Consider the following 27,713-nt stretch of genomic DNA (forward strand, 5'->3'; position numbering starts at 1 on the left):
AAGCAAATTTTAAGACACAATATTTGGAAGACCAAGTTCATGCAACTCTGAAATACAATCCACAAGCTAGAATCAAGCAAGCCTAGAAACTAGGAGCATTCATCTATGCTCTGATCTTTTCACAACAATGGGACTTCTCACACGGTGCTTTTTATCAGACCATGTTAACACCCCAAATGCATAATCAGCAGTAGCGTTTTCCCCCTTTGCATTGAGACTAACCTTGAAACTTTGCTCCTCGCCAACCTTTTCGAACTTGAGAATCTTGGGGTTCACAGTGACAGAGAATCCAATCGGGCTACGAACAGAAGCTGTGTAGGTAGCCGGAGAGCCGACGTTCTTCAGAGTTCTTGTCACGGTGGCTGTGCCTTTGAGGTGAGGGACAGCAATTGAGGGATAGTTGAAGGTGGAGAGACTAATGTGGTCTGGGCACTTGTATGGTGTCCCTAAAATGGCCATGATCTCAGTTAGATTGTAGCCTTGTGCGCAGATGAAGTTGACATAATAGTTTCAAGTCGTAGACTAAGCCAGGATCTGCAGCGCGGTTTGGGTTTATGTGTCCAGCTCCATATGCAAATGGGGTTGCTTTCACTCCAGTTTTATCGTCAGTTATGGCCTTCCCTGAGTTGGCTCTTACTGTTGCTGTGAAAGGTAATGCGCATATAAGTAAACTTCCAAGACATTTTGAAATCATGAAATACATACATACATACATACCGGTGGTCATAATAGCAGATCTGATTTCTGCAGGGCTCCATGAAGGATAGAGCGTTTTGAGAAGGCCAACAACACCAGCTACATGAGGGCATGACATTGAAGTGCCTGATTCCAAGTTGAATGAAACAGTCCTCTTATCGTAATCTTTATCAGATGGCCCTGTGGCTTCAGTGAAGGCAGCTATCACATTCACTCCAGGCGCAGATATATCAGGCTGGAATACATACATGCATAAAATATATAAAAACATCACAGAATAGAACTGGAATTAAGAGTGCCAACAACAGAAGAATACCCTTTGTTGAAGTATCTAGCTCCAATGAGTTTCCTTTGTTATCCAAATAATATAAACAAAGCAAGTTCAGAACTAAAATTTTTATCTAAATTTCAGATAAGGAAAACACCAACAAATTAAAGCTAGAAAAATAAACCTGTTGCAGTGAAAGCTTTTATCTCTCTGATTCTGGCAAATCCCTTTCCACCTTTTGGGAATTGTCCAAATCCTTCATCACTAAAGCTTTTTGATTCGGGCCATACTCCTGCAGCTCCAACACAGCATACAAAACATGATTACTGGGCAATAGATATAATTGAAATACTTTATGAAATTCTATTCTGAGAAACAAAAGCTATGCTGCAGACGACATAATGGATAGCAGTAGATAAGCAGAGAGAGTTGAGGATACATACCGGTATCAAGATTACCAATGATGGTATCTTCTCCAAACCTCGCCTTTTTCCATATTGAACCATCATGGATTAAGCCACCTTCACCTTCCAATCCAAGAAACTCCCATGATCTGGTTGTCTGCAATTGTCTTACCCTGTTCAACAACACTGATATCACCTCCGGATTCTCTGCACATTACCATATTTGATGCCAGCACTTAAATCCCAAAACCCTTTGAAAAACCATTCCAAAACAATAACAAATTAATAAGTAATACTGCTTACTTACTGGCAATCTCAGCAGCCTCTTCTTCCTCAAGCATAGCAGCAAACCCATTGATGTGTCTGGTGTATGAGTAAAAGATTGCATCTCTCGCCTTATCCCAACTTTACATTATGCAACAACACATTGAACCAAAGAATCAGAACTTTGAGGGATCGGAGAGCATACAAAAGCAACCAAAACTGTATTAAAAAGAAGCTGCTTCTAGCTATAATATACCTTCCAAGGTATGTTCCAAGCAGCTGATGATGAGAATGTTTAACTCTGTCAAGATCAACGGAAGAGACTTGTTTTCCATGTGAATGACCACCCAAGTACACCCCATATGACTATTTCCACAAAAAAATTAATGTCAAACATAAATCATATATAGCAGCATTACTTATTAAGCTTTATCATCTGATCTAAAAGGCCTTCGTGAAGGTACTGTAAGATTTTCCCTTATAATATATATATTGTATATTATATATTAGGGCCTTAATTAAGTGGTGCAAGTTGACTAGGCTTATTAAGTGGTCTGGTTGGCTAGTAGTTGTTAGTCAACCAAACTGTGTGCCTAATATAAACCTGGATTGATGGGATACAGGGTTATGGATTAGATAGCACATTCAGTTACGGTACTCAGACCGCTCAGTAGATACCAATACACCATCTAGGATTCTGAGTCAGGTCTGAGACAAAACATGGCTGACGGTCTACCGTTAAGAGGCAACACAACAGGAACATCAACTATGGCTGGAGATCAACACGGCTACGCTTCCGCTATCACACGAGGTCAGGTTTCTCGTATACTATTGTTCAGTATTAGTTAGACTATTGTATATCTAACATTTGGTTTCAGAGCCTTTATAATCTCTGTCTGGTTGATTGTATTGCCTGAGAAAAATCAACATTAATTTCATATACATTAAGATTTTGTATATGGTTTGATTTTCAATTACATTCAATTTTTATATTGAAGATATACATGTATAGATATATCTATTCGGCTTTGATATAACTAAACATGTTATTGCTTGTAATTGATTTTGTACTGTTGAAATTGCTTTTCAACCTTAAAGCATAATTTTGATCTTTTTTTTTTCAAAATTATTGAATCTAAAGTTGCCTACTGTTTGATTTGCCGAGAGAATCGATGGATTTATTTCGCTGGTTACGGTCTCCGTATTGACGAGCAACGGCATCAAGCTTTACGTGTACGGACGCTGTTTGGGTGTTTTGGCGTTGGTTGTTTGACTTGGAGTTTCCTGGGAGAACACGCAAGTCATTAAGGTAATTACCATTATTTTATATTTATTTACCATATTAATGTTTGCTTTAGTTAATATTATATATATTAATTTTGGTAAATGGTAATTATTTGGTTTGATATTACCATATTAATATTTTCTTAATTAATATTGAATATTACTTTTAGCAAATGGTAAATATATGGTAATTGCTTGTTTTCAGATATTAATGCCCTTTAGTTTCCTCTTAATTTTTGGCATTAAATTCATAATTAAATTACTATTCAATATTTAGCAAATATTATGTATTGAATTTGCTATTTGAATTTTAATTTAATATTGAGGTTTATATTAAATTGCTTGCAGTATTGCAATTTATTTAGGATATATGGGTTAATAATATATTAAAATGTAAATTCAAGCATGCTACGTATATTCATAAATTATTGTTATAGTTATACATTCATAATAGCATGCATTAAGGTTGGATTTAGCATATTATTAACTCATAAATTCATTTTTAAAATATCATTCAATTTTGGATCCTTAGGTCAATTTTAGGTATTATGACCTACTAAATCAGCTTGTTTGGTTTCCCCTTAATTTTGAGCACATTTTAGTTTTATGTGTCTCTGGGACTTTAGAACCTATTTTGAACAAGCGATTTGAGACCTATCTTGGGTCATTAAAGTATGGATCCTACCATTTTGATTGATATTTTAATAATAATTATAGCTCCTTATAACATGTTTATTAAGTTTTAATTATTACTAACTACTATATTTTGGTATTCATCGTTGGTAATAATATTAAGTTTTGGGTCTACTTCAGTATTAGACCATTTATCATTCATGTTATAATGCACCTAGGCCATTGAGGTTTATGAGCCTAATTTGAGTGATTAAGTGCTATAATTATTGTCTCGGCCTGTTTAGAGACATTAAGAATTTAAGGATTTAAATGCTATTTTGGCCATTAAGAACTATAACTATTGTTTAAGTTGATTAAATTTTTAATCTATCAATAGTTTTTCAGGGTCTTGATAATATTAAGTCTTTAATTTATGGCAAAAGCAATTAGTTGGTATACTGTTTGTTTAATGGTAATTTGGTTATTACCTTAACTTCAGTCTCCCTAAGTATCATAATAATCATGGTTAATTATTATGTGGTAAATTGAGATTAGTATTTGGCATCCCTTGATTACAGTTTTGCCATTTATTAAGTTAAATTTGGTATTATTAATTTCTGTTATTAAGTTTAGGGGCTAATCCCGTTTATTACCTCTTCATAATAATTATTATTTCATGGTAATCTACTATATTTGGTACATTGGTATGATTACCTACTTCATTTTACATGACTATTAATGTTAGTAATTAAGTCCTACCAATAAATTTTTTAATGTACCATTGGACGCTGCATCGAGTTTATTGACATCGATAGTGAAGATTGGGAGAATTCTGGAGTCTTTTCTTCTCTTGTGGATCGTCATCGTTGTTAGCGCAATGGGCAGATGCGGTTTGCATCATTAAGGTTAGCCATTAATTATCTTTTATGATTATTATTGATAATTAGTGCTACAGTTACAGTTAACCGCTAATTTGGACTAGTCACATATTTTATTTTTTAGAAAAATGGAAACATTAAAAGGTGCATTACCATACTTTGATTTGTCATTATTATTAATGTTAATAGTGATTATACTGTTACTTATTGCTATTAATAATTAATTACTGATGACATTAATCTTGCTATGGTATTCAGTTATGCATCTTGAACTGTTTTCAAATAATTTTATGTGACAATATTCCAGTTAAGAAAATATCTTTCTTGACATTAATGTTTTTCGGACTTCAAATTTTATTAAGTTTTCAAAATTTTATCCGAAAACATTCATAAATGTTAGCGATTTTAACCATTGTTTTTTCATATTTAGTCTCCTACCTAATGTGATAATATTATTATGGCTATTTATTGCTATTTTGGTTATTTACAATTTTGCCATTAATAATAATAATATTATCATCTGGGTTATGGAGAGTGATTTTGAATCAATTTAGTAATCTTGGAAAAACATATTCGCTAGACAATTGACTTTTGCCATTAATTCCATAATTCATTTAGTTCTTGGAATTATGATTTTAGTTCTGATTGCCCATGTTTGGTTAAGTATGAATATTTGGTATAAATTCATATTCTTTAGTTGGTTCATACTTTCTAGATTGTTTTATGCATTCAATCACATTAAGTGCATAATATTAAGTTTAATTATGCAATTAGGGTTTGTGAGATTTTAATTTACAAATGCTAGCATATCCTTTTGGTTTGATATTGTTTGAATTTGTAAATTCGGTTATTTCTCATGAATTTGATCTTTATGCATTAAAACATTTTACCATGGGCTTACAGTTTAAAAAATTTTAAAGTATATATTCAGTACATTATTATTCAAAATGTTGGGTTTCTTTTGGTTTGGACTCATCGGTGTTTGAATATTAAGTTTATACTTTAAAATCTCATATTGTAAATTGCTTTAAGTTATGCAATTTATTTGGAATATATGAGTTTAATGTTTAATTTTATGCATGTTCGTCCTAAGCATAATATTATGTTTTAAATTATGCAATTTTATTATGCCTTTAGCAATGCATTCTTTGAGATGGAATTATATTAGTTCCTATTTAAGTTGGACTTATGCATAAACTTTAGTCGCGGTAGTGCCTGAATTTAAGCACATTTAGTCCGCTAATTTAGTTCACCATTTAAGCTTTAATCATAGGTGAACCCTACAGTTTTCTGGTGTATACCATACAATTTACTGGTTTATACTCCAAACAGTTATACATTAAGTATATATGAATCCGGGAGACATACTAGTTTTAATGGCCATGACTTAAGGACATCTTGAGCCACTAGTCTCCTTAAATTGATACTCTATTTGAGGAATTGGTTTTCAGTGAGACTTAGTCTCTAACCGCCTTTCCTTGGAGTATATTTAGATTTTCCCATCACAATCTGGTATAATCTGTTTGTCAAAATTTTAAGTATTTCTTGCCAATGTGATTTTATTTCGGTTTATTAAAGAATAGCCAAAGCATCTTTAATTTACTGAAATATCTTGAGTTTTCAATCTTGGTTAATTAAGGAAATGCTACAGCATATTCAGCTACCTAAGATTGTTAAGTTTCAATCACATAAAGTGTAGGCAATGAATTGATAATTGTCTAGTGATCTTATAATTTTAATTTGATTTTGGAGTAGCCACAGCATCCTTAATCTGTTAAAATTATATATTAAGCGGTTTATTTTGATCACATAAAGTTTTGGACATATCATTTGTGACTAATTGTATGTAATATGATGGAATTTAGCCCACAGGCAATTTTGTTATATTTGTATAATTAATCAGGATGAAATACTGGACTACGGTCATAATTTAGCCCACAGGCAATTATGTATCGGAATGTAGTTCAGTAGTTTTATCAATGATGATAGAAATAAATTTATTTATTTACTTTATGGTTATTTGTAAATAATTTTCAGTTCTATCATGAAGTTTAATTTTATGATGTAAACTTTAGATCATATTTCTTAATTTGCCCACAGGGATTAAGAAAAGGAACATGATCTCTTAAGTTTTTTATCATAATGATAGTAATGAATTTTATTGACTAAAATTTTAGCCTACAGGCAAGTTTTATGTCATTTGATTCTTCAACTCATTTGATAATGGTTTCATCATAAATATATTTTTTCAGTTGGATCTAATTGAGTAAAACTTTAGCCCACAGGCAAGTTTTATATCACTAGATTCTTCTGGCTCTTTAGCAATTGTGAAAATTTTTGTCATAAGGGTTTCTTAATTGGATTTAATAGAATTAAAACTTTAGCCCAAAGGCAAGTTTTATGTTAATAAATCCCACCACCCATTAGATGATAATTTTATCACAATTTCTTAGAGTTATAAATTCAGTTCAATTATAATTCTAAGTTTCATGGTTTGCATTGGCAAAACATGTTTTTCAGTCACTTCCCAAAATTTAGTCACTTCTATTAATTAATCCACGAATCTTGTTCGGTTCTTCGGACTTACTGTAGTAAGTTACGTGATTTGACATACATCCTTTGGATTCCATTAATAAAAAATGTATCTTTTGAGCCAAATTCTAAACTTGGTTTTGAAATATGTATTTTGTTTCTTTTAGTATGTCCAACTATGGTGGGGAAACACATCTTCATTATTTAGTTGGACTTTAATTGGAACCAAAAATTGATTATTTAGTATGTCCAACTAATGGTGGGGAATTATGTCTTCATTTGTTAGTTGGTCAATAAATCAATTATGAGTATGTATATTACTAAGTTCATTTTATTAATTTCGCTGAAGAATGTTTTAATCAGTGGGAGTGATCATTTAGAAAAAGATCGTTAAGATACTCCACTAAAGTTTTTGGATTTAATTGTTGTATTCATACATTCCAAATTGGATTGTATGTTAAACAATAAGTCCAAAATATTCCACAAGTATTAATCTTGTATTTGTTCATATAAATTCATAAGTTCAAATTATTGAACATTTGATTGTGCAACATATTTATGAAAATGTTGTAACCAAGGAATTTATTAGAACAAAAACATTTAATTTGTGGTGCACTGTCATTTAATAAATTCTTCGGTGATTAATAGAGTCTTTAGTTTCTTCAAAATTGATCCTGGGCCATTTCAGTTGTAAGGCTCAAACAATTTTGTGGGACATATAAGTAAGACTCGTTATGTTCAGTTCATTTAAAATGGACATTGAAGTTATTTGGGAAGTTATGGTGTATGTTTAAGATTCCAAATTTATGGACTTAGACCTTTGGTTTATTGTCTAAGTTATTGGAATGCTTCTGTGACTTGACTATCTTTTGGCTATTTTTGATGAGTGGGAGTTACAGACGTGTCAACTCCAAGCTCTTAGCCGTTAGAGATAGTACTTAAAGTTAACTTATAAAGAAGTCATGGAATATAGTTAGCATTATGCTAACATTAAGAGATCTCTACTTAAAGCATGCTTATAAAGTTTTAGAGATCATACAGTGTACTCTTTTGTACAATTTGGATGCGTTTTCTCCTTCAGTTGTGCACATAATGTATTTTGAGAAACATCCCTTAAGGTACCGAGAATAAACATAGGGTTTGTTCATTAAGGACCTAAGTTGGAGAATTAAAATGCATGTGACCATAATGGATACTACTCTGATTAAATAGAGGACGTATCACTATGATTCGTGTGTTTTGTTCTTTGATGAAGGTTGTGCTAGTACTTGCACCAAGTGGGAGAATGTAAGATTTTCCCTTATAATATATATATTGTATATTATATATTAGGACCTTAATTAAGTGGTGTAAGTTGACTAGGCTTATTAAGTGGTCTGGTTGGACTTAATAACTAGTAGTTGTTAGTCAACCAAACTCTGTGCCTAATATAAACCTGGATTGATGGGATACAGTGTTATGGATTAGATAGCACATTCAGTTACGGTACTCAGACCGCTCAGTAGATACCAATACACCATCTAGGGTTCTGAGTCAGGTCTGAGACAAAACATGGCTGACGGTCTACCGTTAAGAGGCAACACAACAGGAACATCAACTATGGCTGGAGATCAACACGGCTACGCTTCCGCTATCACACGAGGTCAGGTTTCTCGTATACTATTGTTCAGTATTAGTTAGACTATTGTATATCTAACAGGTACTTGTATGAAATTGCATGAATATTTACCTTTTTTATGGAATACGTGGGTCTAAGAAACAGAGTAAAAATGAGTGAAAGAATGCAACACGGAATTGCTCTCATGGCTGCTACACTAAGCTAGTCCAATTCTTGTGCACTAAAAGAGTGTTGAGGCTAGCTTTGTTTTTATAGCAATCATTATTGCATGCACCATAAATAAAATGTAAATTTTTAATATAGTAAAAGTATATTATTTGTATACGTAAAGTACATTATTTGATTTGTATATTTATTATTATTAAATAATGTAAATTCAGTACATAAAAAATATATTTTTAGTATATAAAAAATGTATCTTGTATTAATGTGGAACATTCTCTAACAATTTTTAAGGCATGTTTAGTTCCTGGCCCGACAGAGCATCTGGAGGATGTAAATCATGGTAACTAAACTGAACCATAGAGACTAGACCTTTGCTTATTGTGCACAAGGAGCTGGTCATTCTTCCCAAACTTCACCCCTATAAAGTTCCATATCCTGTTAATTGTATGTGCTTGAGTAAGCATAGTCAGTTGCCTCGCCGTACGGGTGACTTGTTAGTTTGCTGAGAAACAAAATATATCCAACCGCTAAGAAACGAGAAAATATATATATATATATATATATCTGTGTTGAAAATTTATATAGTAATGGAGATTAATGTTTCAGATGGACTACCATGAAAGCTTAAATAATATTTAGAGTTGTGGAGTTATAAATATTATTTTAGTTTTTTTTTTGAAAGCCACCAATGAGGTGATTATATTAAAGATAGGCTGCAATGTAGTTCGGTGGGATAGAATCTCAATACATCGTATGAGTCTGAGTAAAAGCATGCGACGCTAGAGAATGCGCCATAAGGTTTTCTAATCTAGGAACAAAAATAACAGAGCATAAATTAAAGGTTGACAAAATAGTCCTGCATCCATCAATGATATAGCCAATATATGTTCGCATCCGTGTGGCTTGTGTCGTTAACTGGTGTTATAGATTGCGGCAGTCTGTATATAGTTGTACCGAGAGTATTCCTTTGTCTTTTAACCATGATAATGCCTCTTTACATGCTAACGCCTCCGCCATTAACGGGGATAGACAATCGGGTAGCTGCATGCTGAAACACGCCATAAATTCTCCTTCGTTTGAGAGCACCACTGCTCCCGCCGTTGCCCTTCCATCCGACGCATGGTAGCCGGCGTCGACATACGCCCTTGGCAGCCCGCCTCCACCGGTGACAGCAGCAACAGGAAGACTGACCGCGGCTGCTCCTCCGTGAACCATGGACCACGCCTGCCACGCGGCTGTTGCGGCATTCACAACCCGCTTGGGTAATGGAAGAATGTGTTCTCATACCGCTTGGTTTCTCGCCCGCCATATATAATAGAGAATTGCGGCTGCCATAAAAAATTGATTAGAGGTGAGTATTTTCATAATCTCAAGAAACCAAGCCTCAAAGGAATAAGCCATAATATGCATAATAGGTAATGCAGATTCCCGCCATACTGCCTGCGAGAAGACACAAGATACTAGAGCATGCATTGTACACTCAGGATAAGTAGTGCACATTGAACATACTGGATCAATCTCCACTCTTTTCGTAATTAGATTAGTTGTGGTGGGGAGAACATCACTCAAAGCCTTCCACAAAAATAATTTCCATTTAGGTGGCACTTTCATCTTCCACATACGGAGCCAATCACAAAACCCCTATCCCTGTGTTCATAATTTCCAACAACAAGCCTGTAACCCCCTTTAACTGTGTAATTTCCATTTGGGTCTCCTTGCCAATACCACGTGTCTGGGTAATCCGGGCATATAGGTATTCGGTTTATTCGCATCACATCATCATCCGTGAACAAGTCCCTAAGTATATGAGGATCCCATATTCCAGTGTCCTGGTCAATCAAACCCACCACTTTTGAACTTGCCAATTCCTGGGGCATATCAGTTTGTATTATTGGATCTGGGTCATCAGGTAGCCATGGATGTCCCCATATTAAAGTATCCTTTTCATCCCCAATCCTCCTCCTTATACCACCACAAATCAAACTATGAGCTGCAAATATACTTCGCCAACAGAAGCTAGGATTATTCCCAAAGCTGCCTCTTCAAAAGATGTTTTCGGATAGTATCTTGCCTTGTAAATTCTTGCCACTAATGACTCAGGCTTTACTAGAAATCTCCATCCCTGCTTACCCAACATTGCTAGATTAAAGGCTCGCAGGTCTTTGAAACCCAATCCTCAATATTTCTTCGGGACACCTAACTTGTCCCATGCTTTCCAGTGAATACGGCGGTCCGCTCCGGATCCCCACCAATATTTATTCATCGCCCTTTGAATTGCTAGACATACTGCTTCAGGGAGCAAGAAGACACTCATAGAAAAGGTAGGCATTGATTGTGCTATACTTTTTAAGAGTACTTCTTTTCCTGCTTGGGACAATAACCTCTTGTTCCATGTGCCTATTCTCTGCTTTATCTTGTCCTCAATGTATGAGAACACCGCCCTCTTCCTCCGACCAATAAATGAAGGTAAGCCCAGATACTTGCCAAAATTGTTTGCTTTTGGGACCCCCAGAAGCTGTGCCACCTGATCCCTACACTCCTCCGTTGTATTTTTACTGAAGCACACATTGGACTTGTGATAATTTACTGCCTGACCAGATAAGGCTTCATACTCCATCAGACACCGCTTCACCCGGCCTCATCAACATTTGCCTTAAAGAAAAACAAACTGTCATCTGCAAAAAACAAGTGAGATATTGGCGGTGCTGCTCTGGCTACTCTGCATCCATGTATTTTGCCCTGTTGTTGTGCCTGTTGCAAAAGTATAGACAGTCCTTCTGCACACATTATAAACAAATATGGGGATAAAGGATCCTCTTGCCTCAATCCTTTGGTAGGTATAACCTGGCCTGATGGGAGACCATTAATTAAAAACTCATACGAGACCGTAGTGACACAATACATTATCAATTCAATCCACTTAACATTAAACCCCAGAGCTGTTAACATCTTTCGCAAGAACATCCATTCCATTCTATTATTTTAGTTTGGTGGAAAGTAAATTGAGAAATATGAATATTTCGTACCGTTGGAACCGAATAGTACTCAGTTTGATTTGCATGATTCGTTGGTTTTAATGATTCGTTGGTGTTAACGAATCGTCGATTTTAACGAATCATTGTTAATAAAAACGATTGGTTGAATTAAATCGTTGCTTAAACGATTTGATAGATTTTATACAAATCGTGCTTAACGAATCGTTGTTTAATGATATGATAGATTTTGTATGAATTGTGTTTAACAAATCGTTGAATTGTTTCGGTGCACGATTCGTGTGAATGGTTTCGGTTAGGGGTGGAAATAAGCCGAGCATAGCCGAGCTTTAGAAAATTGGGCCTGGGCCTGTTACGAAAGTCTAAAGCCTAGGCCTGGGCCTGAGCCTGTATGTAGGCTTTTTGTTAGGCTCAAGCCTGAGCCTACAGTTGGCCTGGCCTGGCCTGAAGCCTTTTTAAAAGCCTGTTTAATATTTAGGCCATTAAAAATGCTTCAAAGTAAATCCTACTTTGAGCCTATTTAAAGCCTATATGTTAAAACTTTTTTAAAACTTTAATAAGTATATCTAAATAATTTAAGAAATATACCTAATACAAAACTAATACATAATTACATAAGTACATACACACAATGCAAATATAATAGCATTAAATATAAAATGAAATAAAATAAAACAAGTCACGGCTACAACATGCGCATTAACATGTTTAGAAATAAATTCAATTGTATTATTGTTTGTTATCCTATATGATCTCACAAATAATTAACAATCAACTCACATAATTAAGTTGCGACATTTTATGAAATATTATGAACGGTAAGAACATTTAATAAAAAAATTAAACAATAAAAACACTTACATCAGGATTAAAAACAAAATTTATAGTTGAATCATAATTTAGAATGAAAATTTGGAGGTGGATAGTTAGAGTTTGGTAATTATATATACTTGAGGTTATATTGTAAATAAATAAATAAATAAATAAATAAATAAATATATATATATATATATATATATATATATATATATATAGGCTATGCCTGTAGGCCTGAAGGCCGAGCCTGGTAAATATAGGCCTGACCTGTTTAGTTTAATAGGCTTTCGAAATTGGTTCAAACCTGGCCTTTTTACTAAACGAGCTTGTTGGTCCCAAAAGAGGTAAGGTGAAAGTATAGAGGGGGGGGGGGGGGTGAATAGACTCTCAAACTTTTTAGCACAGTACCACAATTGCTAAGCCAGAGATAAACCAAAACTCTTAACTAGATTGTTAGAGTATGCTGCACAGCGGAAATAAATAAACGATACGGTGTGTGTGTAGATTGTGTCAAGATTATTCTCGTGAGAAGCAAGCAAGAGCAGTAAGTAAAGAAAGTAGTAAAGAACACAAGGCAATTTATAGTGGTTCGCGAGGTGGTGTAATCCTCCTACTCCACTTGCTCTTATCTCCAAGAGCAATTCACTATATCCACCACTTCTTGGTTCTAAGATACAATGAATTCCGTGATCTAGTGCTTTGATCACCAAGCCCACACTAATCACGCCCAGTGTCACCAACACTGCTGCTTCGGGTTTCACGTCGCCACGTTACTTTCCCAGGATTTCACGACTCCGCGTTACTTTCCCCCCTGTCTTCTACGATCTGGTAGAAACGTATCCTCCGTGATCTAGTGCTTTGATCACAAAGCCCGCACTAATCACGCCCAATGTCCTCCGACACTGCTGCTTCGGATCTCACAACTCCGTGTGACAATCCAGGATTTCACAACTCCGTGTTACTTTCCTCCTTTCCCTTGTTTTGCTCCAAAACAAGTTTTGCCTTACTTCCAACTTTGAGACTCTGTAGATGATCTTCGTTGATGCGCCCAGTCTCTTGTAGTTGATGAAGATTCTAACACTCTTGGATATTTCTTTTGTAAGCTCTGTATCACTCTGAGTGTTTATCTCACAAAGAATATATCAATTTAAGCTCTTGAGATGGAAAGCTTTCTTTGAGTTTTGTATGCTCTGTTTAGCTCTGTTCTTTGCTCTTTTGTATTCTTGCTTCTGCTTTCCAATGCTTCAATCTTCATCCTTTTATAGCTGGTAATGAGAATCTGTCCGTTGGAAAGAAACGTTCTCATTTTTGAATTTCATCTAGCTGTATAGCCTTTTCAGAGGATAAGATAACGTTGCAGATATGTCAGAGATTCTCTGCAAGTTGAGCTTGAAGTTTCGCAAAAATGGCGTCCCAAAAATCTTCATCTGGTGTGGATCACACCTCTTGGGATTTTTATCTTCAAAATATAATCTCCCATTTTTTGCTTCTTGTATTTTCCTCTGTACTTCACGTCTGGGTCTGTAGACTGCTTCCAGACTTCATCTTCTTAATTGACTTGGGAAATCTCTTCCCATGTAAATTTCATCCCTTACTATATTTGGAAGTGAAATCTCATCCCTTCCTTGATTTGACAATCTCATCCCTTCATTGATTTGGCAATCTCATCCCTTACTTGATTTGGATCCTTGATTTGGCAATCTCATCCCTTCCTTGATTTGGCAATCTCATCCCTTACTTGATTTGGAATTGAAACTTCAAGGTTCATCCCTTGAATTGAAGCCCTTTGCAAATCTCATCCCATCAAATTGAAACTGCTGCCCCAAGGGTGAGATGCGTTGATTTGGAATTGAAGCCCTTTGCAAATCTCATCCCATCAAATTGAAACTGCCCCAAGGGTGAGATGCGTGAACTTCATCCCTTCAAATTGTATCCCTATATCAAATTTGAGATACTTCATCCCTTTAATTCCCAATTTCATCTTTTTGGAAATCTCATCCCCTTCAATTCCCAATTTCATCTTTAAGAAAGATCTTAAAGATCATCCCATAGTCAACTTTTGAGATACTTCATCCCTTCAATTCCCAATTTCATCTTTAAGAAACTTCATCCCATAGTCAACTTGGAAACCATCGCCCATACTTCATCTGATGGATTTAAACTTGGCTTTCTTTAAAATATGTGGGATGTGAGATTCAAACTTGTGACCTTGCATATAATATTTCAAGCTTTTTCCAACTCATCTGTACATCCTTTTGGTTATCATCTTGTTTCACTTGGTGTACTCCTTTCTTTCTATAGATGCTTGATCTTCAAGATAGCTTCATGCAAACTTCAAGTCACGTTCTTTCTTCTTCGGGATTTCTTGAGGGATTTCTTCTTGATTTCTTGAGAGACTTCTTCTTGGATATTTTTGAGAGATTTCTTCTTCGGATGATAGTCTTCATAACTTGTATACATATTTTCATATGCATACATCTTCCTCTTTTGTTTGCCATTTTCTCTAGGCAAATTCTTGATTTTAGGCTTTATATCTTCTTCATCCATTTCCTCAACTAATGAATTTATTTTTCCCTTTCTTGGTCTATGACTCGACTAGTCTAACCAAAATAAAATTGGGGATCTACGATTTACAATATGGCATATCAAAATCTATTACAATTTATTCCTAACAGAGCTAGGCCTAGATAGGCCTTAATTAGGCCCGGACGTAGGCCCCTACAAGGGGCCTGACCTATTCTCATTCCTAGTTTCGGTGATTAAACAATTCGTGTGAATTGTGTTGGGTGCTTAACACGAAAGTGTGAATTCATTGACTGCATGCGTGTACTGTAAACATATATATATATATATATATATATTGTTTATTATGTTACATTACATGGTAATTAACATGCATTAATGTAATAAATATAATATATATATATATATATATATATATATATATATATATATATATATATATTACTTAATGATTTCACATGCAGTGTATAAACCTATCAATGTTCATATATTACGAAATATAATGTACATGTTGTACATGGTTCAAGTGAAATATCATTAAAGATATATCTTGTGGGAGTTAGAGTATTAAACTAGCAGTAACTTCCCTGTAACCTTTCCTAACCATCAAAATATTTTATATAAATATTTGGAGAGACATCGGAAGAATACAGAGAAAATTTAACAGAGGAAATTGACAGGCAATCAATTTGCAGGAAACCAAGATACTTCACAGTCCTACAGGAAATTCTCAAACAAAGCAACTTGAGAATTTCATTATCTTCTTGTATCCCATAAGATTAAATCTTGAACCATGTTGCTTTTATAGGGGGAGATTTAAAGCTTATAGGAAAGCAATTACACGCCTAAAGATATCAAAAAGATCTAATTTTTGTTCTCTGTTGTATTCTATTTTTTTGTTGTATCTCAAATGTATTATAGAATACAAGTACTTTTTTCAACAATCTGCTGCTAAGAAGCGGGAGAACATATATTGTCCACTGAGAAGTGGAATAGAGAATATGGCTCGCTTAGAAGCAGAATAAAGAATACCGTCTGTTGAGAGGGAACCACTTGTAAAGGACACTTACCCTCTATTTCAATTTGTAGCCAGCTAATCTTGGCAGCTTGAAAAGCAATTATTATACCATAGACCAGGTTCATATAACACCGTGAACTATTGTCCAAAACTTATGTGTCTACATTAACAAATTAAAGGCACATAAAATGGTAATTACAGACACATAAGTGATAACTACATACACATAAATAAATAAATAGTTAAATGCAGGTACATAATATATTAACTGCATCCACATAAGATATTAGTTAACATGTTATGTGTGTGTAGTGAACATATTCTATACTTGTAGTTAACAGTTTATGTGTATGTAGTTATCATGTTATGTGTCTTCAATTTGTTTATAGGTATAGAAACTGTTAACTGCACGTACAGGTACAAAATACAATATAAACCATGGTCCATGATATAATTTGACCTTTAAAAGGCCTTTATTAGGTGAAATACTGAAATGTACCTCAACGGCTCCACCATTTGTAGACTTATATCTCTTTCAAAAAAGAAAAAAGTATATCATAGATTAGGATTTATCTTGATTCTTGCATTGTGAGTCCTAGTCTAAAAATAATTTTAAAATTTTGTACCTGCAGTTGAATAGTTGATACATTATGTACCTATAAACAAATTGAAAATACATCATATAATAATTGTAGACACATCACATGATAACTACAGACACATAAACTGTTAACTGCAGGTACAGAATATGTTGACTGCAACACATAATATGTCATTTTATGTGTCTGCAGTTAACTTATTTTGTACCTAGTTAACAATTTATGTGTTTCTAATTACTTATATTATATGACTTCAATTAATTTGTTTAAGTTCAAAAATTGTTAATTACTGGTAAATAATTACAAACACAATTTTTGAATCGGAGTTAAAAAATGCAATAGCAAACGTGATAAATGGTATAATAATTGCTCTAGCTAGAGGTGGAACATCTACAAAGATTCCTTCATCATGATGTCGATTATTTCACACGAACTTCTCCCTCTATTTTTTTTTTTTTTTTTTTGATTTTCTAAATATGCCGACAATTTCCTTCCACTTTCTTGTTTTTTTCTCCTTTCTTTTCTTTTTGCTTCTTCTTTAAATCATTCACATCCCCTCCCTTTTAATTCTTCTCCCCTGCTTTCCCTTCTCTTTCTTTTACCGACTCCACAATTTCTATCTCCAGAATCATTAACCATCATTTTCCAACCCATCTTTCACTTTCTAACTTGTCAACGAATTTTTAACTCTATGCTAGATAACACTTTGTGAGATAGGTAAGATATTTGGTTAATAGGTTAAATTTTTTATTAATGAGTTGAACTTTAGTCTCATTAAACAAAAATTCGACCCCGTCTCACAAATTGAGACACAGACTGTCTCACACAAGTTTTTGCCCTCTCTATCTTCGTTTTCGGTTCTCATTGCTCTATCATCATTCATCAACAACACAAATAGTACGTGGGCATATGCTAGTCTAAACCAGTAGAAAATATTCCGAGCAACGACAAACTTTCTACCCCCAATCATTCTAAAGAGCACGACAACAAAACGTTTTTGAAATCACTTTGGCTCCGGTGGGTAAAACTCCAAGGTTTTTTGACTGAAATGAGTAAGTATCATGAGGAAGAGACATGGGCAACTTTTAAATTAAAATTTAGACAAAAGAAAGAAAAACTCATTTAGAAAGATTTTTACATTACATTATAATATAACAAAAAAATAATTATAAAATAATACAAATAAAAGCGAAAAAAAAAAAAAAAGAGTATAAAAGGTTGCCATTCCATAACCCTTTGTGCTTGTTTATAAATTTTCAAAATAAGAAAGCTTGCAAATCATCTAAGCTAAAAATAAAATGTTAAAAATAAACAATAAAATTCACATCACCCTAAAAAGGTGAATTTTAGGGATGGAGTTAGCTTTGGGGTCTAATTGTATTATTTTACATAGTTTAGGGATTATTTAAAAAAAAAAAAAATCACTTAGGAGACGACTAATTTGACTCTTTCAAAAATTTTATTTATTACAGAAAAGAACATCCATAATCTCGGTAAAAGATTTTAGTTTTTAAAACTTTTAAATATATGTTTTTTCAGTGTAATGATACACTGTGTTAACTTCAATGGTCCTCCAGTTATAACCAAGATTTAGGATGAAAGAACCAACAATGCGAGGTTCTTTTACTGGGTTCTAGTGGTGAAGCAGGTTGCGAAGTTTATGACCGGATTCCAAGTCTGAATTAAGTAAGGACGGAGTTAGAAAAATTATACTCCGTATTTAAGGAATCAAAATTATCGTAAAAATAATTATAATGCTAATTAATATCAGTACCGATTATACTTAATATCATTAAACATGTATCATACATAATTGTACGTTATATTATCAATAATAACTTTTAATGATTTATTTTGTGTAATATGTATGAACTACATAATCCTTTATATAATAAAGCTATATGGTTTGGGAAATATTTAATATTACAATTAATGCAACAACATCATTTATTATATAAAAAAAAAAAGCACAACATTTAAAAAATAAAATAGCTATATATTATATAATCATATAATAAAAAATATACTTTTGAAAAATAAAATAGCTATATATTATATAATCATATAAAAAATGTGTTCAATTAGAGTTTAAATTTACACCTACAAAATTTAAAATTTGCTTTCCAAATGTAATTATCTTAGTTATTATTCGTATTGTGAAAATTATAATATAGATGAAATACAATTAAGAATAAATTAATGTAATTATGTAAATTCTCTCTATAAATTTATTTGAATATGTACATAATTAGAGATTATATTAACCATACAAAATTATAATTTTAATTTTAATTGTAGTTTTGTATTCCATAAAAATAATAAATAATTGACCAATGGAAGCTCAAAAATATTATTATATTAAATAATTTATAATATTTTAGTTTTTCTATTTTTATTTATATTTAATTATTTATAATAACATAATTTTTTTCCGTGCATCGCGCGGGTGAATTACTAGTTGTACAAATACAACAATTGACATTGATGTTAATCAATACTTTATATAATTTCACATAACACAAAATATATAGAATAATAAATGTATTTTTATTTTAATCTTGCTTCACTTTTTTATCAAATAAAAATTCTTAACTATTTTGTTGGCAATATTTTATTTTAGATAATTAGCTGATATTCATTTGACTTAATATTCTAAAATTTAAGGAATGAAGACAAAACTCATAACCACAATTTTCCAGACTTCGTCTGTTGCCGGGCAGTTGCGCATTACATCTTCGGTGTCTTCTTCCACATTGTTATATATCCGACATTTGTCACAGTCTGCATTTCCTCTTTTGACTCTATTACTATGTCATAATTCTCCCATATCTTATTGATGATGATGGGGATATTGGGGGTGGGCCACGAACGTAATGGGCTCGCATTGTTGGGCCGATAGAGACAAGGGAGGCGGGCCAGGGATGGCCGGAGAGGCCGCCGGCGACCGGCCAACACTGACGGCACACCCAGCGCGCTCGGGGCGCGGCCGAGCGTGGCCCTAGCCTCCCGATGCGATGGGGTCGGTGGTCGCAGTCGGCACCCGCGTGGCGCGTGAGGCCAACGCCGCCGACCGGCGACAGCGCACCCAGCGCGCTTGGTGCGCGACCGAGCGTGGCCCTAGCGCCCTGGCGCGCTGGGGCGGCGTTCGGCACCCGCACGCAAGGGTGGGAGTTCGCGCGTGGTGCACCGTGGACCGTGGGCATGGGGGGATGGAGGCGGGAGTCGCGGGGATAGCGACGACGTGACGTGCATGACGACAAATAGGTGGGAGTGCGGGTGTAACAACGTGGGACACGTGGACGCCAAAGGGGGAAGGGGGCTTACTATAAATAGGGGCCTGGATCTTTGGCTTAGGGGCAACTTAAACATGACTAGCACTACGATCTAGTGGTCTTGATTTTATACCCTCAACCTAGGTCACCTGGGTTCGATTCCTCTCAGTAGTATATCTAGTTATAGCGCGCCCACCTCGTGGGCCTCGTTCATTGTATTTGGGCCGTCATTCTGGGCTTTGTACGTACTATTTTGGGCCTAGCGCCCTGGGTAATAAAGTCATTACTTTCCTATACTCGATTTATGGTGGACCCGGTCCCAATAAAACCTTCACTTACTAACCAAAAGAAAGAAACTCTAAGTTTCCAAATGTCATTCCATTTTGCCGCTTCTACTGATTCTTTGGTATATTTTAATAAGTGGTCGGTATTTTCGACCACTGTTTATATGGTAGTCGGAAATGTTTTGCCACGTGTATTTTCTACCACCAAGTAAAGGTGGTCGGAATTTTTTTTAAAAATTTTTGTTGTTGTTGTTGTTGTTGTTGTTGTTTTTTTTTCTTTAATATGAAGACCACATGATTTATCTTTTTATCATGGATATTCCACTCATACTCTTCTCTTTTTTTGATTTTAACCACGACGCAGAGAGTTTACTACTAGATACCATCTCACCATTCTTGCTATGAAATATAAGACAATGTGGCCCTTTCCATGTAGATATATGAAATCATTTTCTAACTCAAATTCTTTAAAACCTTTATTCTTGTTAGGAATCTACAATCCTAGTTCTATTGAGTTTCATAATCCTACATAATATATTGTATATCATTGTGTATTGTACTGCGTATTATTTTTATCACATAATACTGTTATGAACATTTTCTCTTAGATTTTGATGATACCAAACTTATGAGTTTAAACCCCCTCAATTCTTTTTATTTCATAGACTTAGGATAAGTCTACTCAACATTCGAATCTTAACCAAATAGTTAACCGAGTGGCTTATACGTTACATCTTAACAAACATTCGAGGAGTCAGTCTCAATGCCGAGTCGAGGAGTAAGCCGAGGGGTTAACTCTCAGACAAAAGAAGGACAACGAGCCAGATCAACCCGAGGGGCAGTGTAATCAGAGACAATGACTGAAGACAGAAGATTCGAAGACGAAGACTTTCAAGACCGAGAGGTTGCAACGACATTCTTGAGGACATAAGGTTCGAGGTGTTAATTCAGTTAACTACTCCGGTGGCCATGATTGCGCTTTCAACGACATATCACTTTGTTTTTATCAAATTAACGTAATGTATTGTATATCATCGTGTATTGTTTTTATCTCATAATAGTATAATACATACATTCATCATTATAACTTGACAAAAAAATTACTTACAAAACTTGGTCTTGAATATGAGAAGATTGATTATTGTGTATGTTGTATAAGTCTGAAATCAATGACAGACATTGTAAAAAATTACTAAATTAATTAATATTTATTCTAATTAGTGTTTGCTATGTGTTAAACTATTTAGATATGTCTAAAACTATTGAAAATTAAATTATTTAGATATATGTCTAAAAACTATTGAATTGATTTTTAATCTACATGTGTTATTTATAAATTATTTTATTTTATATTTTAATATGGATATAAGAATTGAGTATTTATTCTTCAGAAATAGCGACGAGACCTTTTTCGAATATCCATTTTGGTCTGAAAATTGGTCCGTTTCCGACCCGATTTAAGCCATTTTCGATCACTTTTGGGTGGTCGAAAATTTGTTGATTTTCAGCCGTGTCTTATGATGCTGGGTTCCGGTGGAGTGATTGTGCATTCTATAGTGTATGGATCCTCGGTGGAGTTGTTGGTGTGTGGTTGGTGGTTTGTGTGCAACTATTTGGTCTATTTTGTGCATTGCAAGGGGTGGAGGGTTTTGCCAGCTTCGATGTAGTGTGGTTTGTGTTTCTTATGTGCGGTGCGCGCATTTGTTTGGTGCGATATATGCACAACAACTCATCTATTTCTGATACAGAATTCATACTCTTCAGGTACGGAATTTAATAATGTAAGATTTTCTCTAATAATATATATTATATGTTATATATTAGGGCCTTAATTAAGTGGTGCAAGTTGACTAGGCTTATTAAGCGGTCTGGTTGAACTTAATAACTAGTAGTTGATAGTCAACCAAACTCTGTGCCTAATATAATCCTGGATTGATGGGATACAGGATGTGGGATGTTAGCACATTCAGTTACGGTACTCAGACTGCTCAGTAGATACCAATACACCATTTAGGGTTCTGAGTCAGGTTTGAGGCAAAACATGGCTGACGGTCTACCGTTAAGAGGCAACACAATAGGAACATTAACTATGGCTGGAGATCAACACGGCTACGCTTCCGCTATCATACGAGGTTAGGTTTCTCGTATACTATGGTTCATATAGTTAGACTATTGTATACACATAGACAAAGCAACTCACAACACAAGACACATACATATACACATGTTATATATTCACTTATTTTCAAATCTGATTTAGTTGGAGAATTTATGTTCTATAGGCAAATAATTTCACAACTCTGTGCATAAATTCAATTCATAACATAAGATAAACAATATGTTGTGTTACACAACTACACACTAATTTGTTCAAAGTATAAAATTTATATTTTTAAAGTACATAATTTTATAACATAAAACACAAAAATTCACAACACAAGACACATATACATGTAACTTGAATTGAACAACAAAGAATCACCATCAAACAGATACTACATTAGTTGAGAAAGTATACGAACATATACTACATTGTAATAGAGCCAGTAGCATTCAAAAAAAAAAATCACCATCAAAATTAGAATTCAGAACGAATATAGAATCAGGATTTACAATGCATTGTGGAGTGTGGACCTGGTCCATAATGATTGTCATCTACGCTGCTGCTTTCACAACAATGGGACTTCTCACACGGTGCTTTTTATCAGACCATGTTAACACCCCAAATGCATAATCAGCAGTAGCGTTTTCCCCCTTTGCATTGAGACTAACCTTGAAACTTTGCTCCTCACCAACCTTTTCGAACTTGAGAATCTTGGGGTTCACAGTGACAGAGAATCCAATCGGGCTACGAACAGAAGCTGTGTAGGTAGCCGGAGAGCCGACGTTCTTCAGAGTTCTTGTCACGGTGGCTGTGCCTTTGAGGTGAGGGACAGCAATTGAGGGATAGTTGAAGGTGGAGAGACTAATGTGGTCTGGGCACTTGTATGGTGTCCCTAAAATGGCCATGATCTCAGTTTGATTGTAGCCTTGTGAGCAAATGAAGTTGACATAATCCGTGAGTTTCAAGTCGTAGACCAAGCCAGGATCTGCAGCGCGGTTTGGGTTTATGTGTCCAGCTCCATATGCAAATGGGGTTGCTTTCAGTCTAGTTTCATCGTCAGTTATGGCCTTCCCTGAGTTGGCTCTTACTGTGGCTGTGAAAGGTAATACGCATGTTAGTGCATATATATAAGTACATCTTGAAATCATGAAATACATACATACATACATACCGGTGGTCATAATAGCAGATTTGATTTCTGCAGGGCTCCATGAAGGATAGAGCGTTTTGAGAAGGCCAACAACACCAGCTACATGAGGGCATGACATTGAAGTCCCTGATATTAAGTTGAATGAAACAATCCTCTTATCATAATCTTCATCAGATGGCCCTGTGGCTTCTGTGAAGGCAGCTATCACATTCACTCCAGGCGCAGATATATCAGGCTGGAATACATACATACATACATAAAATATATTTAAAAAGTATATAAAAACATCACAGAATGGCTTATCACAATTACACAAACCTTGAGAATATCTGGATTAATGGCGTTAGGACCTCTTGATGAGAAAGCTGCTATTACTGGAGCTGGCTTCACTCCCAATAGTGTATTTGGATGAGTAATGTGAGCCACAGGATTCCTACTTGTCATGCATTATTATATTTATGTATGTAACAGATCAGAATCTGATTATATATGTTAGATTCTTACGCGCGTACCTGGTTTTATTAATGTAATCAAAGATTGCAAGTCCATCTGAGTAGGTGAGATGTGTAGCTGGGAGAAACTGTGCTTCAGCCTCAATATCATTCCCAGAATCCTCATCGTTGGCAAGAATCATTCCCACAGCACCCGCCAAAGCAGCTTCGTGGCTCTTATCAGTTCTGGCTGTTACGCCTCGTTGGCAAACCAAAACTTTTCCCTTTACCTTTTCTGGGTCCAGAGTTCCAGGCTTACAATGCAGACTGCACGAGTTATATATAGCAGTTTGTATGATATTAATTATATAGATAATAGATGGAGTTTTAATTTATCCTTACGCATCTTGGGTTGAAATGGATGCATTAATCTTAATTCTAGCGGATGCAGCAGAAAGAAGTGGATAGAATTTCCCAGTTGGAAGTTTTAGCGGCACTGCACTTTCGCCCTACAAACACACACATATATTAATAAGGTCTGTTTTATGTATAATGCAAAGAAGAATTGAAGCAAAGAACGGAAACTAACTGTGTAGTGTTTGTTGTTTCCCAACACTACATTACTCTGAAACCGTCTGTCCATAGTGTTTGCCCCAACAGTGATGAGCCAGGGTGCAACATTAGTGACAGAACCGGCAACAGGTCCTTCATTACCAGCTGAGGCAACCACAACTATACCATTCTTTACAGCATGAAAGGAACCAATGGCTATACTGTTTTCAAAATATGGCCGAAGGGGGTCTCCTACAATCGATACAGACAGCACATCAACACCATCCTCAATCGCCCGATCAAAACCAGCAAGGATATCTGCATCATAGCAACCTTTGGGCCAGCAAACCTTATAAGCAGCTACCCGAGCTTTGGGCGAGCCACCCTTTGCTGTTCCATTGCCCAAACCGAAAAGATTTGCCCCAGGAACAAAATTACCACCCGCTGTTGATAAGGTATGGGACCCATGACCATCAACATCACGTGGGGTGAAGAAGGAACTGGAATTAAGAGTGCCAACACCAGAAGAATACCCTTTGTTCAAGTATCTAGCTCCGATGAGTTTCCTTTGTTATCCAAATCAATAAACAAAGCAAGTTCAGAACTAAAATTTTTATCTAAATTTCAGATAAGGAAAACACCAACAAATTAAAGCTAGAAAAAACACCGGCCTGTTGCAGTGAAAGCTTTTATCTTTCTGATTCTGGCAAATCCCTTTCCACCTTTTGGGAATTGGTCCGAATCCTTCCTCACTAAAGCTTTTTGATTCAGGCCATACTCCTGCAGCTCCAACACAGCATACAATACATGATTATTGGGCAATGGATATAATTGAAATACAATTCTGGGAAACAAAAGCTATGCTGCAGACATAATGGATAGCAGAGAGAGTTGAGGATACATACCGGTATCAAGATTACCAATGATGATATCTTCTCCAAACCTGGCCTTTTTCCATATTGAACCCTCCTGGATTAAGCCGCCTTCACCTTCTAATCCAAGAAACTCCCATGATCTGGTTGTCTGCAATTCTCTTGCCCTGTTAAAGAACACTGATATCACCTCCGGATTCTCTGCACATTACCATATTTGATGCCCGCACTTAAACCCCAAAACCCTTTGAAAAACCAAAACAGTAACTAATTAATACTGATTGCTTACTGGCAATCTCAGCAGCCTCTTCTTCCTCAATCATAGCAGCAAACCCATTGATGTGTCTGGTGTATGAGTAAAAGATTGCATCTCTCGCCTTATCCCAACTTTACATTATGCAACAACACATTGAACCAAAGAATCAGAACATTGAGGGATCGGAGAGCATACAAAAGCAACCAAAACTAAAAAGAAACTGCTTCTAGCTATAATATTATATACCTTCCAAGATATGTTCCAAGGAGCTGATGATGAGAATGTTTAACTCTGTCAAGATCAACGGAAGAGACTTGTTTTCCATGTGAATGACCACCCAAGTACACCACATATGACTATTTCCACACCAAAATTAATGTCAAACATAAATCATAGCAGCATTATCATCTAAAAGGCCTTCATGAAAGTACTTGTATGAATATTTACCTTTTTGATGGAATACGTGGGTCTAATAAGAAACAGAGTAAAAATGAGTGAAAGAATGCAACACGGAATTGCTCTCATGGCTGCTACGATAAGCTAGTCCAATTCTTGTGCACTAAAAGAGTGCTGGGGCTAGCTTCTTTTTATAGGGGTAACTGTTACTCTTATGTTGATTAGAATAGCCAGGCATAACTAATTTGGGGCAAATTATGCCCTGGACCCGTGTCCACATTGAATTGTGGACACGAGCCCAAAACGACGTCGTTTTTTAAAAAAAACGCTTCATTTAGTTAAAAAAAAAAAAAATTCGCGCGCGTTTTGCCGTTAACGGCGTTATTTTTTTTTTTTGATTATGAATGTACAGTTATGCCGTTATGAATGTACAGTTATACCGTTATGAATATACAGTTATACAATTATGAAATTATGAACACAGAGCTCTAACATTATGAACTTACAATTATGAACATATATAGTGATAAAATTATGACCATGGAGCTTTAAAATTGTGAATATAGAGCTTCGAAGATTATGAATGTACAGTTATGGAGTTATGAATGTACAGTTATAGAGTTATGAACGTACAGTTATGGAGTTATGAATGCATAGTTATTAACATATAGTAATAAAATTATGAACATATACTATTACAATGAAGCGGTCTGAAATTTAAAAAAAAAAAAAAAAAGGAGATAACAGTGCCTAACGGCACTGTTACCCGTGTCCAGCAAGCATGCTGGACACGGGTCTAACGCATAACGATTTGGACCATGGATTAATTAATTGATTGAATCTACAATCTACAATTTTAATAAGAGCCAATAATGTTAGGCCCTTAACTGGAACAAAAAAATGTCGGTCCTATTGTTTCTTAAAATGAATGGTACATATTATACTATTGTTTCTTAAAATTAATGGTTCATATTATTTTTATTTTAGTATTTTTTATTGATTTTCCTTATTTACCCTCTATTATATTATTTTCTTCCCTTAAATAACCTAAATTCCGTTAACATAAACTTTAGTAACGGAATATTCCGTTAAATATTTATTATTTTAACTTACACATTAATTTCTATAAGAAAAGTCTTAGTTTCGAACGACATCCCAATTAGAGTTGGCATAATTGTTAAACATATACTACGAATATGTTAAAATATATTTAAAATATATATAATATAAAATTTAACATAAACTTTATTCAAATAATTAGTCTGACTAAATACATAACATTCAAAGTTAAGCATCAAAGTTATAAATCAAGAACTTTAAAAATCATTTGATCAGAAAAAAACTTAATATTCTTTTGATTATTTAGATCAGAAAAAAACTTAATAAATATTGATTAGAAAAAAACTACCACTACCAAATATCGATTAGAAAATTCAATAAATATTATCTTGCATTTATATATTTTGAATTACCGATTTAAATAAACAAATTCAATATTTATTTACATATGCATGAACATCTCCGATATAATATTGCGTTGATATACTTTGAAATACTTATTTAAAAATAATTATTGGACATTATCTCATTCGCGCAAAGCGCGTAAAAAAACTAGTAATAATATTATAAACACGGGACTCTCACATAATTTTTTTAAGGTGTGTTTAGTCCTAGAGGTAATGTAAGATTATAAGAATGTAAAATTACCATGTTTAGTTTGGGTTGT

The 27,713-nt window shown here is 34.7% G+C and overlaps 1 protein-coding gene and 1 pseudogene across 1 annotated transcript; both read right to left on the reverse strand.

Annotated features, from left to right (window-relative positions):
• On the reverse strand, window positions 1-8,781 carry LOC109155355 (annotated as a pseudogene).
• On the reverse strand, window positions 1-26,171 carry LOC109155400 (subtilisin-like protease SBT5.3). Its single transcript, XM_019303099.1, has 12 exons — window positions 26,039-26,171; window positions 25,838-25,947; window positions 25,625-25,722; window positions 25,369-25,536; window positions 25,135-25,243; window positions 24,501-25,029; window positions 24,314-24,420; window positions 23,993-24,238; window positions 23,799-23,913; window positions 23,502-23,715; window positions 22,882-23,423; window positions 1-103 (listed from the first exon to the last, which is right to left on the reverse strand). The coding sequence occupies exons 1-11, from the start codon at window positions 26,114-26,116 to the stop codon at window positions 22,882-22,884; spliced, it is 2,316 nt and encodes a 771-aa protein (XP_019158644.1). The 5' UTR covers window positions 26,117-26,171; the 3' UTR covers window positions 1-103.
• Window positions 26,172-27,713: the final 1,542 nt, after the last annotated feature.

The sequence above is a fragment of the Ipomoea nil genome, unplaced genomic scaffold (genome assembly GCF_001879475.1).
Source record: "Ipomoea nil cultivar Tokyo-kokei standard unplaced genomic scaffold, Asagao_1.1 scaffold2701, whole genome shotgun sequence".
Classification (NCBI taxonomy): domain Eukaryota; kingdom Viridiplantae; phylum Streptophyta; class Magnoliopsida; order Solanales; family Convolvulaceae; genus Ipomoea; species Ipomoea nil.